The sequence below is a fragment of the Phalacrocorax carbo genome, chromosome 2 (assembly GCF_963921805.1).
Source record: "Phalacrocorax carbo chromosome 2, bPhaCar2.1, whole genome shotgun sequence".
Taxonomy (NCBI): domain Eukaryota; kingdom Metazoa; phylum Chordata; class Aves; order Suliformes; family Phalacrocoracidae; genus Phalacrocorax; species Phalacrocorax carbo.
The window spans coordinates 40285320-40305628 of record NC_087514.1 but is presented as its reverse complement, the minus strand read 5'-3'; the positions used below and the strand labels follow the sequence as shown (position 1 = coordinate 40305628).

The window sequence follows — 20309 nt, the reverse complement described above, 5'->3', positions numbered from 1 at the left end:
ACTGCCAGCTCCAGGCTGTCTTCACTAAGGCAAAAGGGAATCCAAAGGCACCTCTCCCAAGGAAGGACATAGACTGCCCCCCTGCTTCTGAAACCCTGTAAAAATATATTCCAACCATACAGCAGTAAACTTTTACTGCTGGCTTGAAATATAATCTCTGTTTAATGCAAATCTTGAGTAGGGTCCTGAATTTCAGTATTGCTTAGACTCAGTGTGCAGAGAGATTCGTACCCAGGCTCTGAGTAGTGAATTGGGCTCCAAATTCATTGAGAAGTTTCGTGGGCTTCCAAGTCCATATCTGCACCTTCAGCCACATCTAAGCCCCTGGGTATGTTCGTGGTTGGTGTCCCACATTAGAGTGAGAATTGGTTCTGTGGCTTTGGCAAAAGAAATATGTTGATTCACGCTTTTATGTACTCCAGTTTAACTGGAAAAGTAATCAGATACTCCAAAAGTATACTTAGTATATTGGGATATAAGAAATTGAATTAAAGAGAGAACCAAGTCAGATACAACAGTTTACTTCTATAAACTGTCTACACAAAATTGATCTGGTGCATATACACCCAAATTGTCCCCATGATATTTTATCATACTCATGTAGGGATCTTGATTTAAGCTGATCAGCGCTAGAGTCCTTGGTTTGACCTAAGGAGAAGGTCTTTCATCTGTCTTCTGTGTGGTGAAGGCTGCGCCTGAAGGTTTCCGTGACAAGGGAAGTTACACAAAAGCCATCCTATGCTGCATATGTCATGTTCTCTCCCCTCAAAATCTAACATACAACAGGTATGGGAAAGTAAGTGAATAAATGTGTTACCTGTAGGGCCATAAGCACATCTATGCAGTCAAATATGAGACTGTAGTTCGGGACCTAGAGCCATATAGTTCAGTGAGGGCTGCAACAGAAGCTGGACAAACACAAAAGCAGCTGTCTACCCTTCAGATATAGGACTATAATGATGGTGATTCTGAAATAAATCTGGAATTTCACTTGCTCATAGGTAAAATTCTGAGTCCTCAGAGCTTAGGAAACACAGAGAGAGAGAGAGGAAGCAATTGCATTATCTCCAAGTGTCCTAATTAGTTTAAATCCAATAATTATTTCTAACAGTTTTTGTATTAATTTCTAATTTAGATCAATTTTTGTGGAAAAAATTTGTCCTGTCACTAAGCAGATGTGCCATTTTCAGTACTTGAATATTTTGTGGCTGAATTAAATCAGTGCAAAGTTCCCAGGAGACAAAGAAGTGCAGAGAGGATTCCTAATTTTCCCATATTAGCTCATTTGAAACTTACTCAAACATTTGCAAAGAAGAAAAAACTCCTAAATTTCAGTCCTAAGTATGCTGTAACACACCCGTCAGGCAGCTCCAGAGCTCTGCTGTGATCCATTTCCCTGTGCATGCTTTTCCTTTCTTTGTAGAACTTCCTGTCACCAGCAAAATTTTCAGGCTGTTAAAATTGATTAAAAATAATGACAGGATACTTGTTAAAGTTGCAGGTTTTTTCCCTCTCCTAGTTCTGATATGGGACTTCAAAAGCTTTCTGAACGATGAGTCATATAGTTAAGATCACACAAACTTGGCCCAAAGCTGAGCACAAATGCATTAATGAACAGTGAGAGATGAAAATAATACACTTAAATAGGGGAAATATAAGGTGGAAAGCTCTGCTTTTCTTGCCTTAATTTATTCCATTAAATAATATGATATATAGGCAATGGGTACACCTGAAAAGCCAGGAGGGTTTCTTTAAAAAAAAAAAAAAAAAACAGAAAAAAAAAAGCAGAAGAAAGGCTATACAGGGTACTTCACAGAGTATTCAAGCAAACATTACACAGACACTCAAAATACATGTGAAATATTTAGACATCCAAAATGACTCCTTGAATATCCTTCGTGGTAAGTCCTGAGTTGTTCCTGTTCCATCATGTTGATTTATGCCACTTCCCTTGTCCTCATTCACAACTATGACTAAGTAGGGCTCTGTAAATACTGATGACTCTGAGGCACATCCAGGTATTACAGGGGGATGATCTGATGACTCTGTAGTTGCTGCCTTTGCCTTGAAGTATCCCCGAGCCAACATTCATCTCTCCTAATGCCAAGACACTGTCAGAGGAGGTGCTGCACTTCAGGTTAAATATGCACTTGAGAGAGTTTATTCATTAAAGCTAAACTTAACGAACAATCCTTTTAATATCTAAACTCAGAAATTTCCCTTTTCTCTGTTACCTTTCGGTTTAAGAAGCCATCCTTCACATTTTTCCTTAATCATTTCTTTTTGTGACATTGTGCCCATCTAATACCAATGATTTAACTCTGGAAGTGGTTGTATTTCACTGGTATATGAAAGGTATCTGTGCGTTGATTTCAAGATGACCTGTAGACTCAAAAGGGATATAGAAATATCACTATTATGGAGAAGCTGGGATTAAGGAAGGGGATCTGAAAGGAACCTACTGGGTTGAACAATAATTTAATAGACATTTAACCTGTAAGGCTTAGAGGGTACTTTCTCCACATAACTTATAAGGCTCCAAATGCTTCCTCACACCACACAGTATACAATCCTTAGTGTGTGCAAAAGACCAAAAGCAAGAAATTATACATGGGGAGAAATCCACAAAGATTATCACAAGTGTCCTATGTCCTTCCAGCAGAAGGAATCTGTTAGGTGAAAATGTGAAGATGATTTTTAAGTAGGGCATCACATGGGCTCTAAAATAAAAAAAAAACCAACCGACCTCTTCTTATCGATTCAACCTGTGTGGAAAATTCCTTCTTCATGACAGATATGGTGAGGGTTGTGATGCTGAACCTGAGACCAGCTGAGCCAGGGGACACTGGATGTGGAGGCCCAAAGAACTGAGGCAGGAATCGCTGGGTGTGGTGGGGTAAGAGTGAGCAGACGCAGCAGGACCATTGGCGTAGTGTTCAGGACATGGGGTGGGAAAGGTTGAATGGCAGGTCAGGTCATGAAACAGGTTAGGTGATGCTCCTTGGGACGGAAATGAACCCCGGGGATTAGTGTGAACCTGATGCTTCAGACCATAACCGCTCCTCTGTGGACAGCAAATGTCTGCCAGCATGCATGACACCTTCCCCTGCCTGTTGTCCCTTCACGCAAAGGGCAGCAACCCAGGGCTGCAGGCAGTTTCTTTGCGAGCTCAGAGGAGAGGCCTTCATGATGCATCTGAAAGTTAAGCCTCACATACCAACCCAAGCAGGTGTTAGTGTGGTGCCCCGTAATGCAATATTGTTACTTTTTTTTTTAACCTTTAAGGGATATACATATAGATTTATACACATCGTGTTCAGAAAGTATTACAAATTTTTCAGGAAGAAGCACTGGAAAATTAACAGAAGCTGTTATTAAAGCCCTCTTGTGCAATCTTAATGTGATCCTTTTATATATTTGCAGTTTTGAACTGTGTGGATGCATACCAATTTTTTTCTGGGGGCACCTCAGTTGCAATACATTTGGGGTTTTTATGGTGATAGTAGCTATAGACTAGAAACATGACTTGCAGAAACATGGGAAGAATGAGGCAAATGATAGCAAGAATGAAAGGATTGCTTTTGTTATGATGGCTGCTCTGAGTAGCTCAGTTTTATCTCTGCTCTCAACTAGCAAAACCGTTTTTGACACAAAGCGAGTCACTTAAACTCCTCACGTGCTTTGTTTTCCCCTTGCATTCTGGGTTCTTGTCTTGAGACCTTCTGGTCTGATTTGCACAGGTGCTGAGTGCTCAGCGACAGGGAGCTGAACACTGAGCTACAGAGTGCTGTATAACCCCAAGTGTTCTGAGAAATGAAGTCTTAAGCATCTCAAGTTGGATGCCTATAATGTATGAATACTTCTGAATGTAATCTCTGCATGTATCAGAACATCATTTGCATTCTGAGAGCTGTATCAACATAAAATAAATTAGTTAATGTTTGTGCAGCTCTCAGACATTACAGCGATGAGCGTCTCAGAAAACCTCATGAGGAAATTAATATTCCGTCCTCAGAGCGGGTCTAAGCGACAAAGAGAAATGAAGTATTGGGTTAGCTGTTCATAAAATGTATTGAGTAAGATAGGGTCTTAAAAATAAAAATACACCTATGACAATTGAATTAAAGTTTGCATTGTATTGCACATCCATAAAAGAGAAAAATTAAGGTGGCAAATATAATCAGAATCCTGACTTTCCTAATTTTGCTTTCTTGCTTTTGCTGTCGCAAAACTTTTCTTTAAATGTAGTCTTCCTGAAGTACCTATGACACTGTACCAGGAAAAAAATCTGCTGCTTGCATACCAAAACAATGCATTTTCAAATGTGGAGAATAACTTTCTCACTTTTAAAAATTATGTACTACTAATTACTGAATATGTAATTATTAAGTTCTTAAAGAAAACAGAGCCTAAATTTATATTCCTGCAGTTCAGTGAGAGTTAGGAATAGCCTCTCCCTTACACAGCAGCTGGGTTTCAAGGTGCTCATCTCCTTGGCACCTGCACTTCCCTTTCAGTAATCGTCCTGATTACAGATGAGGGACCGAACAGGTCCTGGCTGTGTAAAACAGCCTAGCTTGGCCTGGGAAGGCACATTCAGACAGGTTTTGCCTGCATGGCTCAGGGTTGTCATTGGGGCCCGTGGGACAGAATGAGGCCATTAACAGATTTGGCTTGGCCTGGCAGATCAAGTAGGTTTCCTGTGGTTGTGATGACAGATCTAATTCATGAACAGATAAAAAATTCTGTCTTAAAAAGGGGAATTCTGCATATTCTGAAATCTACTTGTTGTGAGCAGCTGGGATTGTATTAAGAGTTCATTAATTTTGAACACTCTGCACCTAATGTTCTAAGGACATACGTTGGAAAAGCAGGAGCTTATGATGACTTACCACAGACTCAGCAAACGTGGTAAAATGTGATATCCTCTTTTAAGTTAATCTTATAAGTAGTACAGACCTTATACGGCTCACAGACCACAGCAGCTTTGTCTATTTTATAATAACCCAGCCTTCACTTTCCACACTGCCCTTCTCTGTAAGCCAGCAGAAATGGCCCAGGAGCGTTTGTCTCGTTTTGTTTATTAATGACCTACTTCTTATGTCATAGCCATCTCCAAACTGCCGAAGTACCGCATAAGAATCAAACTAAAGCAGTTAACCTGTTTGGTATACAGAAATGATCACATGCATGTGGGGTTCATTGAAGTGGGGAAAAATTCAACCCTCTTCACCTGAACCTTTCACTATGCATCACAGGGAGAGGAAGGAAGAGGGGAACATAACCTAAAACTGCCCAAGAAAGCCAAGCTGATGGCACCTGTGCAATGGAAATGGGATCCTGCATATTGTAGATCAGGGTGTTGAGCTTTACTGAGTATATTGAAGCAAAACAATAGCATATTAGCTCCACCTGGTCACAGCTAATTAGACTTGCAAAGGCACTTAGTAGTAGTTCTCCACTGTGAAGGGTATAAGCATGTAGATGTGAAGTGGCCGCACTGCTGCTCGTTGCATTTTTCAGGTGGATGTAGCTCCAGCGTGGCTGAGCGTGCACTTAGCCCGTCAGAAATGCTTCAGAGGGGTACTGCTTGGAGAGTTCATTGGGTATAGTTTACAGCTGTATATGGATAAACAGTACATCTGTAAGGAACTAGTGCCAGTCAATTATGCTGACAATTAAATGCAAAAGATGATTTAAGGTAGACAAATTATTCTTCCAGTCATGCTGTGGGTGGAGTATGAGTTCAGCCTTGCACTAGGGTAGGACACTGGAGAACCCAGAAGAGATATGGATATGTTCACCTGTTAAGGCTGCATTGTTGATGGCCGCAGTGGCTGGCGAAGTAGTGAGTTATTTTTAATGTAATTAACATACCTTTAAGACATCAGATTTAGCCTTTAGCTGTTTGTTTTTGAAAAAATCCAAATATAAGATCAATAGAATTTCTGTTTTATTTGATGGTGCTTTTTTTCTTATCTCTTTCTTCATAATGTTTAAGTATTATTTTAATACTATTTGCTTATTTAAATTATTATGCTATTCTGGAATCTCCGTTAACAGAGCTAAATCATGATTTACGAATGACTCACAGTTGCCCCCAAACCAGTGTTTAAGTCAGCATTTTGGACTTAATTGGCATCAGTAGGGTAGTGTAAAACTGTGAAGAATAAATCTGTTTTATTGCTATGTATTTAGAGCAGCAAAGAATATTGGATTTGTAATTTCCTATGGTTCTTAGGGGACTTCTGCAGGGAGAGCTCCTTTTCTGAACTCTCTGTGCTTGTCTGTTCCCAGAAGAACAATACCTATTGATATCAGGTTTTTTTATTATTGATCTGTTCAGTAAAAAGACCTTTTTCATCTTCACATTTTATTTTTCTGTCTTTTTGCTTTCATCCGGCTTTGTGTTTAGTACACGGTGTGGACTGCCCTGTGGGTCACCTGGAATGTTTTCATTATCTGCTTCTATCTGGAAGTAGGTGGACTTTCTAAGGTAGGACACTTATCCTTCTTCAGGTTTATGGGAGGGTGTTTTGACAGCAGGACTCTCAGATTTCAGAAGGCTGGAACCATAGAGGGAAAATGTGATTGTTTGAACATTCAATCTGATCTTCGGAGTTCCCCTCTGATGAGAACATCAGTGTTTGAACTTGTCTCAGATAGTAAATAGTCATATGTTTGAAGTACATAAATGCAATGAATCTGAATTACTGTTGCTTTCTGAAGTACCATCGGGGGGGAAAAAATAAAAATGTTATTCAGTGGAAAATTTGAGGTTCTCTTTGATTGTTGAAAAACAGACAATGTCATTTTGTTTGATTTTTTTAAGTGTGTATGAAAAAATGTATCTGAATTTCCGAGACTACTTTCAAAGCAGCTAAAGAAAATTACTAGGAAGGTTAATGTAATAACTTGTTGAGCAAATTGGTCTCATGGTGAGAATGTTAATTCTTTATAAAAAAATAACAAATGACAAAGGATGAATTTTTTCACATCTGAATGAAACTTTCCTGTATGTGACACTCAATGCTTGAGGTTACTGATTCCTTATTCAAAGGTCTGATTAGAACAGAAACGTTTGCTGAAAGTATCAAGATACATATTGCATTCGTACAAGGTAGCATTTATGTTAGCGTAGGTTGTATTTAGTATTGTATCTACAGTGAGTTCCATACAACATCTGCAGGTTTTTATCTTCCTGTTAGACATAGATTATATTGATCTTTGTTTACCACATTCATACTTAAATGGTTCCAGGCATAGTATGCCCATAGCGCAAGCAGAGTCTGGTATTGTTAATAGATGTTCCCATTATTAGTCATAGATTTAGTGATATGACCTATGTCACTGTTAATTCATGCAATGCTTTTAGAGAAGTGTGAACCCAGCTCAGTTCAGATGAGAACATTTGTGAGCGACATAGTTTTTTGGATTCAGCATTAAAACTCTTAGCTTTTGTCTGACAAGAAACAGAAATCTGGTGAAACTGATTTAATAAGAAATAAAATTTAATTTACTCAGTAAAAATTCCATTAAAATTAAAGCTTTTAGTGATAGATTCCTTTGGTGATAAAAGTTCATAATGAAAAGCTACAATGGTTTATTTCTTCTCCAAATATGATGTAGTTCACCAGAAGTCATAGGCTTGATGAGGAAATTGGTGCACCTCATAGACAATGAAAATAAATGATCATATTGGTATGTTCTGACTTAAAAATCTATTAGATGAATGGAAGGGTAACACATGAAAGTGATGAATGCCCAAATAAATTGTTCGTTTCATTATACATAGAGTTTTCAGTTTTTCAATCAGTTGGGTGATGACTGTTTTTATAGTGACTATAACATTTTCATGGTTAACTAGTGTTTTTATCTAAGTGCCTGGGAAGTGAAACAAAACTTTTAGTCTGGCCCCTGAGCTTGTGAAAAATTGAGTTACCTTTCCATTGATTGCAAAGGATTCTGATCATATCCTTAGTGTCAAGGGGATTATAAACCAGAAGGTATGAACTGAAATCTTATATCTTCCACTTTCACCACTGTGTTTACTTTTAGGTTTTCTACTAGCTTTTCTACTTAGCATATATGACAAATCACAATGCAGAGAAATAGTAGCACAAATATTACTCAGCAGCTGAGAAAAATCCCTTTTACTAGCATGTACTTTGGTTGACCTCAGAATTTTGGTGGAATTTTTAGCTTAGGGCTTATAATTACAACATTTGAAAAGTAGTTTCTCAACAAGGCAATAAACAAAATTATTTCCGTGGAAGTTCACTGTTCTTGCACAAATTACATCAAAGGCACCAGTATCGGGACAAAGCTGGTAATAAGGCAATCAAGAATTTGGTTCAGTAAACCACAGAATTTGGGGCCCATTTAATGCTGTTTCTGCAAACTAGGCTGGAGATGATGTGGTCATCAAGAAACTGAGGTCTTCTTGCACCATGTGCATAAAATCCTGGGTATTTACAAATTGATGGGTATTTGACACTGATTTAATTGGGACCCACATTTTGCCCAATGAGCTAGCTTAAAAATTTCATTGTTGCTCTCCATGAATATGTTCCTGTGTTGTCAGGCATGATAGAAAGGTGCTGTTATCAAGGTACATTAGTGTGTATGGGAAATCAAACACCATCAGAAGCTTTTCAAGGCTGGCTATTTTCTCAGCGTTGAAATCTTGGCAGGGAATATGCACCTCTTTTCTTGCTATTGTTCAAATTTTCCATTTTAAAAAAAAAGGTTTTGTTTCTGAAATGAATGCAGATTGATTACAATTTTTAATTTCTGTTGACATACTATCAGGGAAAACTATGATGCTGTCTGGCAGCTGACTGATATCGTTTGGTATGTTTGTTTTTAAGCACTATCATGTTTATATTTGCTCTGGCCAAATTCAGAGTTAGCTGTTGCTTAGAGTCCTGGGAATTTATTAGGTCTTCAGTTATGAATACTATCAGAAAATATAACTTGGTGCAATATTAAATGGTAATTTTAATTCAGTGTCTTCACATGGGGTACCGATACAATGTGGACAGACTTTTCAAATATCCTAACAGAAACCCCCCACAGCTGAAATCTTGCTCAGATCTTATTCTTGCAGTGGAAAGATCTCCTTTGAATATTCTCTGTTTGAATTCTGCCAAGAAGTTCCACTACTTTTAATGGAAAATTTGAACAAGAATAAGGATGTAGGTAATTTAGGACTGTTCTTTGCTGTGGGAGTTTGAAGGAAACATTTTTTTCCTTCAATTATAATGCATAATGTTCAGATTTTCCTGGTATACTGATTTTTTTTTTTTTTTCTATAAGGAACAGCTTGATACTTAGTTTAAAGTTTACGGATCTAGTACACCAGGGTCTCTAAACTTTTCTTCACAAGGAATGACAAAAACTTCTGCCACGTACCCCAAGAGTGTCAAACACAAGTGTATGTGACTTAATCCTTTCCATTATTTCAGAAAAGTATGATGCTGCTTCACAAGAGTGACATGGAAAGCTTGTATAGTTTTAAAATCATTTGCCAACCTGCCCCACCACCTCCACCACCCCAACCCCTTCCCCCCAAAGAGGCAATTTCATACATTCCCAAATTCCCACCAAAGTTTGTTTTTAGTAATCTGGAGGGGCAAACTGGTGGGGAAGGTAAGCTGGGAACTGGAAGACTGTATATATGGCTGTAGGCCTGTCATCAGGGAATTCACGTGGGTTATGGTCCCTGCTCCAATTAGTATCATAGATAAAGTGGGAAAGCTTCACAGAAGAGCTTTCTCTGAAAGCACCCCCAATAACTACAGTATGGTAATTAGGGCAATCTCCTGGGAAAAGGATGATGTGGATTCAAGTCATCTGGGGTGTGAAAGGGAAATAAAAGTGGTTCTCCCACAGCTTGGTGTTGTAAGTAGAAAGCTAATGAGTAAAGGTTTCCTTTCTACCTACCTTATAAACAATGTATAAGTGAAGCTCCTTTTTCACTTATGTTACAGATGTGCAAATAAAATTTTAATGCTCTTTCAGGGCTAAAGAAATTGTATTTGATCAGAAATAAAATAAATATACCCATATGACTCTTTTGGTGTTAACCTAGGTTTTTAAATCTTTTTTTTTTTTCATTTCTGATTTTAGCAGTGAAAAAACTGCCAGTATGAAAAATGAAATTTGCCTGTGTTTTTCCTTTGCTACTTTTATGAAATTGAAAGCATAATTTTTAGTGTTAACCACTCTGTATGAGAGAAACAAAGCTGCTATTATAACATGACCTTTTAATCCTCTGCTGCAGGGTGACAGATTGCTTCATCCATACATGATCTCATTAGTTGTTTGGATCTTATTCTGTCTTGAAATTAAAGTGTGTTCTAATTGCCACGTTCGAGAGTATAGACAATTTTAAACAAAAACATAGACATAAACACAAATCTCAAGGCAATAAGAGGCAAAAAAAAATTCTCTAAAGCACCCTTGAAAATAAAGTTTGATTGTATTTTACCTAATACAATAACCAGAAACTGTTATTTTGAAGTTTTTATGTTGTTCTTAAATATGGACAAGAGCACTTCTAACTTGTATAAGCCAGCCCTCCATCCCCAGCAATACATTCTTCTATGTACTACTTATTTTCCAAAGGAGACCTCATTTATTCAGTGTACACTGTTAATATTTCTATCATTTGTATTCTTCCAGTATTTCAGATCCAGTATGAAAATAGCTGTGTTTATTTGTATTTATCATTCACTCTGCCAACTAATACTTTTTGATAGCCCATTTTTCTGCTACTTGTTTTATTGTGGGTTACAGTGACATTTGTTTACATGTGATCCTGCCTTTACCCAGTAAATATATAGCAGCTCTCCAGTACTGTGTATTCCTTTCCTGTTGTTTGATATACCTTACCTAGGCAGCTGGGCAACGTTGATGAGCTCTTTTTCTATGATGCTTATGCTTGTTCTGCCTAGTTTTTCTGTGGCATGCTTCTAGGACATGAACTTTGCTTCATTCTGGATTATTTTAAGTTTAGCTCTCAAGGTTGAGCTCTCTGCCTGTATTGCTTTTGGCCAAGGATTTGCATGACAAACACTCATATTCACTAGGAATCTGCTTCTAAAATAGTTCACATTTATTATCTGGTTCTTGATTTTAGGTCTTGAATTTAGGTGAATATGAACTGAAAAAATTGCCTGTATGAAAAATGAAATTTGCCTGTGTTTTCCGTTTACTAGTTCTTATGTCTGTGGCTTGAGAACTCGGTGCTGGGTTGGGGCAGTCTCAGACATGGATACAGGCTGGGTGATGAGGGGATTGAGAGCAGCCCTGCTGAGAAGGACTTGGGGATATTTTTGGATGAAAAATTGAGTATGAGTCGGCAACGTGTGTTCGTAGCCCGGAAAGTCAACCAAATCCTTGGCTGCATCACAAGAGCAGCCAGCAGGTGGAGGGATGTCATTCTGCCCCTCCATGCTGCTCCAGTGAGACCCCACCTGGAGTGCTGCATCCAGCTCTGGAGCCCTCAGCACAGGAAGGACAGGGAACTGTTGGAGTGGGTCCAGATGAAGGCCATGAAAATGATCAGAGGGCTGGAGTACCTCCCATATGAGGACAGGCTGAGAGAGTTGGAGTTGTCTAGCCTGGAGAAGAGAATTCTGTGGGGAGACCTTACCGTGGCCTTTCCGTACTGAAAGGGGGTCTACAGGAAACGTGTGGAGGGACTCTCTCAGGGAGTGTAAAGATAGGACGAGGGGTAATGGCTTAAACTGAAAGAAGGTAGATTTAGATTAGGTATTAGGAAGAAATTCTTTACTGTGAGGGTGGTAAGGCTCTGGGAGGTTGCCCAGAGAAGCTGTGGATGTCCTCTCCCTGCAAGTGTTCAAGGCCAGGTTGGATGGAGCTTGAGCAACCTGCTCTAGTGGGTGTTGTCCCTGCCCATGACGGGGGGGTTGGAACTAGATGACCTTTAAGGTTCCTTCTGACCCAAACCATTCTATGGTGATTTTAAGATTCTGTGATGACACTAGCTTCATTACCCTTTCCCCTGAAGACAAATGAAATTTTGTGTATGTTAATTAATTAAAAAATCGTTTCCACTTTTTTCTAGTATTATTTACACTTATAAATGTAAGATCAAAGTCTATAGGGCTTCCAGCCAAATGTATTAAGCTGGAGACAGAATAGACTAAACTTTTATAGGGATCTGTAGTCAGAGGAGAGAATTATAACTAGAAAAATTAATGATTTATTCCATCCGAGGACAAAAAGGACTAATAAATTACTCAAATAAAATATTGTGGGAATGGTAACTTAATACTCTTTCCTAAACAAAATATTGTGCATCAGAATGGGGGCTAATCATGTGGACTTTATCCTTGCTACTTATGGAATCCAATTTATTCCATCTGGTGCATGTCATTTAATCCTTAATTGTTGTACAATTATATCTAATCATCTCAAATGGAGTAAGTTAAGCTCAAAACCAATGCTCTTTTGTAATTAATTGAGATGCTTGTGTCTTTTTTAATGTGAAATGAGAGTATAAGCATTGCTTGAATTTAGGTTAACAATATGAAAGAAAAAGTGATTCTGATTCTAACTTGGGATGATATAAGTAAGACAATTGAGACAATTATTTTAGCATAATTAGCATTACATTTAGCTCTGTGGCGTAGCCCCCTCCAAAAAGCTTGTGGACAAAGTTGACAGCATCCATAGGAGAGCAAGAAAAAGTGTTAAACTTAATAAAATAAAACCTATATGAAAAATCAGCGGTGGGGGTGAAGGAGGATTTCCTTAGTCTAAGCAGAAGGCTGAAGGTAGGGCATAGTACATCTACTCACATGTAAGTGATTTTTATGTGGAGGAAAGTGACCAGGTTTTTTCATATCCACTGGGAAAAAGTGCAAGAAATAATTTGCTGAGTGTGTGGCAAAGAAGATTTGGTTGGAGGTCAGGGGAAGCTTTTTAATAATAAGGGCATTGAATACAATCCAAAGCTGTCACAAAGCCTCATGGCTGGGTATTTTGAAGAACGAAGTAAAGGGATGTTACTGTAGGGTGATCTAGGTAACCCTTCTGCCCTGCCATTTTTAATCTATAGAAATAAGCCTCTGTCAAGATAAAAACCCAAGTTAGTGTCCGTGGATGGTTTAGGGTAGGAGTGTTTAAAAAATGAAAAAGTGAGTACAAGTCAAAGAATCAAAACATCATCTTTAATCAACTCAGAGTCTTACTGACTTCGGCAGGAGTGGCACTTGGGGTGTCTCTGGCTTTTCCTCCCAGCAAGTGTGTAGGGACACAGAAAATGGGGGACCCCAGTGGAGGCTCCAAGATGGCTGACAATAGCTCTTGAGCATGCCCAGGTGGGGTTTTGGTGCAGCTGTATGACACCAAGTGGGAGGTGACACTGCCATTACTGTTCACTCCTGATAGAGACTAGGCATCAGTTACAGCTAAGGCTCGTGCTTTCTGTTCTGTTGATGGATTTTTAATTGAACACAAAGGATTGCCTTTCACAGCAACACATCCTTCACCAAGAACAATGTGAGAGTGATAATAGTATTTTTCTTTGCTGCTGGACATGGTGCATACATTCATGTCCAACTCAGCTGAGATTTTCTTCCCACACAAATCTGTTTCATATCAGTTGCTTTTGGTCAGCATCTCTCTTGGGCCTTGGCAGACTGCATAGCCATTGCCTTCTTATTCTCCCCATTCCTATATGTCCATTTGTTCAGCTGATGCCGTCAGCTGCTACTAGCTGTGATGTGCACGATAATGGATCATGCTAAAGCAATGGATGTAGCTGTAGGCATTCTGCAATTTCTAGACATTACAAATGACTAGTTTTATAGCAGTAGTTAAATATAATCTCTTCCTAGTGTGTGCACTAATAAAATTCCACTTGCAGAAATTAAACCTGATGAAAAGATTGTTTTCATTTCTTTGAGATTTGGACCCTCTCATCACTTCCTCCTTCCCTAATTTTATTATTCCAAAAGGGCTTAAAGCATTGGTTTTTTAAAAGTATTGTTCCAGAATTTTCTCCAACGTGTAAAAAAGAGGAATGCTAATTAAACACCATTTTAGTAAATACAATTAAACTAATATAAAGGCAAAGACAAACAGACCAGATACAGGTTTTAATTCTTGCATCATATAATCTGTTTAATTCCCCTGGCCTTCACTCTTTCTTCGAACCAGCTCTCAACAGTAAGGAGGGGTTTTGGGTTTTGTTTTGTTTTGTTTTATAAAAAGGTTTTAGAACCAGTTGCCTCCTCCTTGCTATTCTTGTGCCCTTTCCTACCATAGAGATTCCACTGAAATGTGTTTGCTAAAATATGAACCTCTAATATGACCTTTTTTTATGCAAGTTGCTCCTCCCATCTTGCTGCTCTCTCAGCATAGAGAAATAATCTCCGGGTTCAACTGTATTCAATACTTTTCCATAATGTTCTGTTCAAACAGCAACCTTTTGAATTTTTAATTACTTTGGTAATAAACCTGGAAACCAATTTACTGTGAAGTTATGCAGTATAATATTGAACAGAAACAACACTTCAGAGCTTCAGAATGATAGCCCTGGCCTTGGCTAGTATTAGGTACCATTAATCATAGCTTCAGTGTGTTTGTGGTGTGCCTTTCAATGGTATTTGCAAACAGTATTTTTTGATGTTATGTTAGGCTGACATCAGTACCTGCAGGAGCAGAAACTGTGTGAAGTGGTTTCTGTTTAGAATACAATGACTGTTTCTGTGAAAAGTTAGAAACCAATTACCCACAAACTGTGAATTCATAACGGTGAAGCTATGAAAAATGCATTCTTTTTATTTGCAATTTACATTTTTCAACAAAAAAAGGGAATAACTACACATTCATACTTGCCATGTGAAAATAAAACTACAGGAATGCTACCTGCTGAGTGCTTAAAAGGAGGACTTAATACATGCTCTCTTAAACAAAAAGAAAAGGGGAGGGGCAAATTAAAGAGCAGAAAAGTATTAATCTGTTACTACTCTAATATGGAAATCAGTGCATATTCCTCTAATTCAAAAATTTCCACAATGAACTAGCCTCAAAGACTAGCTGAAAAGACTTTGTGGTTGTTTCTTGATGTTCCAGATTTCACATAACCAAAGTAATTTTTTATTCAGCCTGTTTCACTCTCCTTTGTAAAGACGTAGCATCATATAAGTTTTAATGAAATATATGCTTACTCTTGGAAGGAGAATTAACATGCAGCTAGCTTGGTGGCACAATTTGAGCATAAGGTCATTCTGGAAAAAATTATGTGGAACAAATGGGACACAGATAACTGCAGAATGTGTCATTCTGATGTTAATTAGTTTGTTTAGGTGATATGATCACATTGCTGAACAACTAAATCAGGAGTTAATTCCAGATGGTGCAAAAATTGAATTTCATATCCTTTCAGGTGACATTTACAGTGGTTCATAAGATTATATACAATCAGCACCATTAAAATATGTTTTCCAAACAGAATTGGTGTTCTTTTATAACCCCTTGATCCTGAATCTTAAGGTTGAAATTTGGAGTTGTCCTGGTTTCAGCTGGCATAGAGCTACTACAAGAAATTTAACTCTATCCCAGCTGAAACCAGGACAGGAGTGTAGGCCACAGTCATCTTCATTGGTTTAAATAACTGACATGATATGTTTCTGGCTTTTTTTTTTAATAATCCATTTAATATCCATGGTTGATGGGCTTTGGGAATGATGGGTGAGGTGTATATGGTTAGCTGACTGCTACGCAGGTAAAATTATTAATATAAGCATCATATTCATATTTGTTTGAGTTCATTAGCTTAATTTCTAGGATCCTGAACATCTAAAAGGAAAAGCTAAAATGCAGCATTACAGTGAGGAGATCAGCAGCTCAAGTGCTTGCAAAATTTCTCCAAAGACACCTTTGGATATGAAAAAGAAATAAGGATGTGGTCCCAATCTGAACTGGGTCCTGTGATGCAGGAGTGCATGCTGCAACGGGTAGTGCTGCAGAAAGGGGAAATCCCAGAGTACCTATAGTGTATCTGTGCCTGAAGCTGTAGCAAAATTTGAAAATGGATTGGTTATATAGATGAAGAACAAGAACATACAGAATAAAGACTGTCGTGGTTCAGCCCCAATCAGAAACTAAACACCACGCAGCCGCTTGCTCACTCCCCTCACCCCTGTGGGATGGGGGAGAGAATCAGAAGAGCAAAAGCAAAAAAAAAAAACCAACCCAAACTTGTGGGTTGAGACAAGAACAGTTTAATAATTAGAATAAAATAATTATAATAATAACAATAATGGTAATATAATAAAAAAGAAAAGGGAAAAAGGAAAAAGAAACAAAACCACAAATGATACAGCTGCTCACCACCCGCTGACTGACACTGCCAGTCCCTGAGCTGCGATTGCTGCCTCCCTCTCCCGGCCAACCCCTCCCAGTTCACATACTGGGCATGACGTTACATGATATGGAATATCCCTTTGGCCAGTTTGAATCCACTCTCTTAGCTGTGCCCCCTCCCCTCCCGGCTTCTTGTGCACCCAGCAGAGCATGGGAAGCTGGAAAAGTCCTTGACTAGTATCAGCCCTACCCAGCAACAACTAAAACATCAGTGTGTTATCAACATTGTTTTCATACTAAGTCCAAAGCACAGCACTATGCCAGCTGCAGTGAAGAAAATTAACTCTAGCCCAGCCAAAACCATGACAATACTCAGAGCATACAAGGGCAGGAAGGACCACCTAGTTGTGTATTCTAACCTCATGTGACTAGAAAAGGTTGAATTGATTATCTTGTTCATGGAGTGAGGAAGGGAAAATTCTGAGCTGTGGTTTGGTTGTGAGCAAGTATGGCAAATTCATCTGCAGATAAGGGTGAACCTAGGTTTCATTGCTCAGGGTATTATTTTATCTACTTATTGACAATTTGATCTATTTTGTAATGATTGTTATGCTCTTACTGTAGGAAAAAGGGATGACTGATGATGAGTTTCTGATTTTCTTCTCTGTAAATGTGACATCCTTCTGGCAAAACTGCAATGAAAGATACTTTGATTATTTCTTTAATCATATTCTTGTTTAGAGATTGGATCAACCACATCTGCTGTTTGCCCAGCAACTTCTGACTACTGACAAGAGTGACTGCTGTGTACAGATTTTGACCCTTATGTAAGGCAGTATACTTATTTTAGTGCTAGTGCAGACTTGGTTGATTGCTTGTTAAGGTAAAATTGATGGTTTTTGCTTATAATTTCTATATACTGTTTTTCTGTTTTAGGGTATCCTTTGGAATTTTAATTCCTACATTGGCCAAGTAAGGACTTCTTCCTATTTATGGGAAAGCCTGTCATTTCATCAGTCTTCTAATAAGTATCTGCATTCAACTGATGTCCATTTTAATACAGTTTTACTGTTTTGAAGGGAGTTCTGCACTGATAAGTTGTTTGGTTTTGGGTTTTTTTTCTTCCATTTGAAGATAACGCTTTCTTGGAAGAAAATTTAATTTTAAATAAGTCTTTTGTAATAATTTAAACATAAGACAGTCCTACATCTTGATGAAAATACAGAGGATATATTGATGGTGATAGTAGAATCTGAAAAATCTCTTCCCAGAAATTATTATACTGAATTGTGTGGGAGTTTTACGTATGCCAAATGCTACTTATGGGACTTGATAATAGCATAACTTCAGGCTGTTATAGAAACATAGACTCATTTAGGTTGGAGAAGACCTTTAAGATCATAAAATCCAACTATAAACCTAACACTGCCAAGTCCACCACTAAACCATGTCCCTAAGTGTCACATCTACACGTCTTTTAAATGCCTCCAGGGGTGGTGACTCAACTCCTTCCCTGGGCAGCCTGGTCCAATGCTTGACAACCTTTTCAGTGAAAAAAATTTTCCTAATATCCAATCTAAACCCTCCCTTGCACAACTTGAGGCCATTTCCTCTTGCCCTGTCACTTGTTACTTGGGAGAAGAGACCAACACCCACGTCAGTACAACCTCCTTTCAGGTAGTTGCAGACAGTGATAAGGTCTCCCCTCAGCCTCCTCTTCTCCAGGCTGAACAACCCCAGTTCCCTCAGCCGCTCCCATTAGGACCTGCTCTCCAGACCCTTCACCAGCTTTGTTGCCCTTCTCTGGACAAGCTCCAGCAACTCAATGTCCTTCTCATAGTGAGGGGCCCAAAACTGCATACAGTATTTGAGGTGTGGCCTCACCAGTGCTGAGTACAGGAGCATTATTGCCTCCCTGGTCCTGCTGGACACACTATTCCTGATACAAGCCAGGGTGATGTTGGCCTTCTTGGACGCCTGAGCACACTGCTGGTTCCTGTTCAGCTGGCTGTCAACCAACACCCCCAGGTCCTTTTCCTCCAGGCAGCTCTCCAGCCACTCCTCCCCAAGCCTGTAGTGTTGCATGGGGTTGTTGTGACCAAAGTGCAGGATTTGGCACTGAGCCTTGTTGAATCTCATACAATTGGCCTCAGCTCATCGATCTGGCCTGTTCGGACCTCTCCATAGATATTATGTAGATAGACATGGTAACATGGGCCTATCTTTAACCTGGAAAAGAGACACAAGAAGGTGGCAATTGCTCATTGTCTCTAGGTGTCATCCAGGTGACTGTATTTAAGTCGTTTGAACTCTACCTAATTTAGAAGAGAGTTGAGGGAGTTTGTTTTACTTTCCATAGATCTGGTTTGACAACCAAGGAGTTTTTACTGACTATATAGGGCCTGTGTATCCACTCAGAGGTTTCCTGGTTCTTTAGGATTTCCTAGTATCTCAGCATTAGGCAAAGTCTTGAACTTTCTGAGGTAAAATCTGCCTTAAATTACTTTGCTCCAGGTGCCTGGTGTTGGCATTTTGCCTTTGAGTTTTACAAATGTAAGACTGGTGGACCTACCTGAACCTGACTTTCACCAGATGTTTCAAAACAGCATCTGAAATAAATTTTTTTGCCATTCAGCTCCTATTGAGTGGTTCTTCCTTGGTGGACAATAAGGGGGACTATAGGGCAGTGTCCTTGCCTCATTCCCAATATTAATTTCTTTTGAAGGCTTCAGCAAACAAAAAAACTCTAGTTAGTTCAATAACGTACCTTGAGTATGTCTTAAATATTTTTCCAATATGTATTCCAATATGTATGTTTTAACAATATTTTCTTTTGTAGAATGCTTAACATTTATTTGTGCTAATCTGTCTTAATTAGAAGAAGGGTTTAGATTCTGTAGGTCACAGGAAGTAGTCTCTCTTTGTGGTTCAAATCTTGGAGCAAGTTTATCTCCTATATTTGGTTTCCATGTAATAATTTATTTAACCTCCATAAGATGAATGGGTTTTGGCAACTCCTTTTCAATGCACAAGGGAATTGGAGGGATTGTTCCTTGTCTGGATTATTATACTCTCTTTCTTCTCCTTTTTCAGCTGTCCTTCAGGGAAATTCCTTGCTCGTGTTGATGATGTGGCTGAGTTTATTATTCATGAGTATCAGCACTCCTTTGAGCAGACTTCTTTAGTTTGTATTAATGGGGAAAGAGTGAGAGAATCCTATTGGGGATTTGGCTGCCCTTCTGCCCTTTGCTTTGCTAGGAGGTTTATTGTCAGAGTGGCTTTACTATACCAGGAATAATGCTGGGTCTTTTTGACCTATTCAGTCAAATGGGGAGGGCAGAAATGTTGGAAGAGAAGTCACAGTGGTGGCGACAGTGCTTGCCTGAGACTGTCTTCCAAGGGCAAATGCTGTTTATGAATAAAATTTGAATGTCTGTGTGTTATAGCAGCATTGCACTCTATACATAGATTCCCTCTCTGCTTACAACTTTATAGAGCATGTAGAAGTTCTTTAAGATGTTGTTTTTCATAGCAGGGGTAGAATATATTATACCCATCTGCTGAGAACCTGCTATGTTAGCACTATGGATCTTACTTCTGTGTGCTTGGAATCAGCTTATTTCATCCCTACCCCCTTTCCCTACCCCCTTTCCCTACCCCCTTTCCCTACCCCCTTTCCCTACCCCCTTTCCCTACCCCCTTTCCCTACCCCCTTTCCCTACCCCCTTTCCCTACCCCCTTTCCCTACCCCCTTCCCTACCCCCTTCCCTCCTTTGGTAAATACAGAGATTCAGGTTTGATTTCAGAGTTTTGGCTGAAGATTTTCCTTGTTTACCTCAAAGGTGTTCAAAGGCTTGGACTCTTTTTTTTTAAGCTGAGACAGTTTGAACTCTCTAAGCTGCCTACTGAACCCTCTGTTTAGTTCTGCTGCAAGGGGCATTCCTAAAACCCAGATCACTTCTTTG

General features: G+C 39.0%; 1 protein-coding gene across 1 annotated transcript in view; it reads left to right on the top strand.

The window, feature by feature from the left end:
• The window catches only part of NKAIN3 (sodium/potassium transporting ATPase interacting 3), a 376936-nt gene that overhangs the window by 183509 nt on the left and 173118 nt on the right, over positions 1-20309 (top strand). The window contains exon 3 of the mRNA XM_064442644.1: positions 6416-6496. Coding sequence (XP_064298714.1) covers positions 6416-6496 — 81 coding nt within the window. The remainder of the gene's footprint in view (positions 1-6415; positions 6497-20309) is intronic.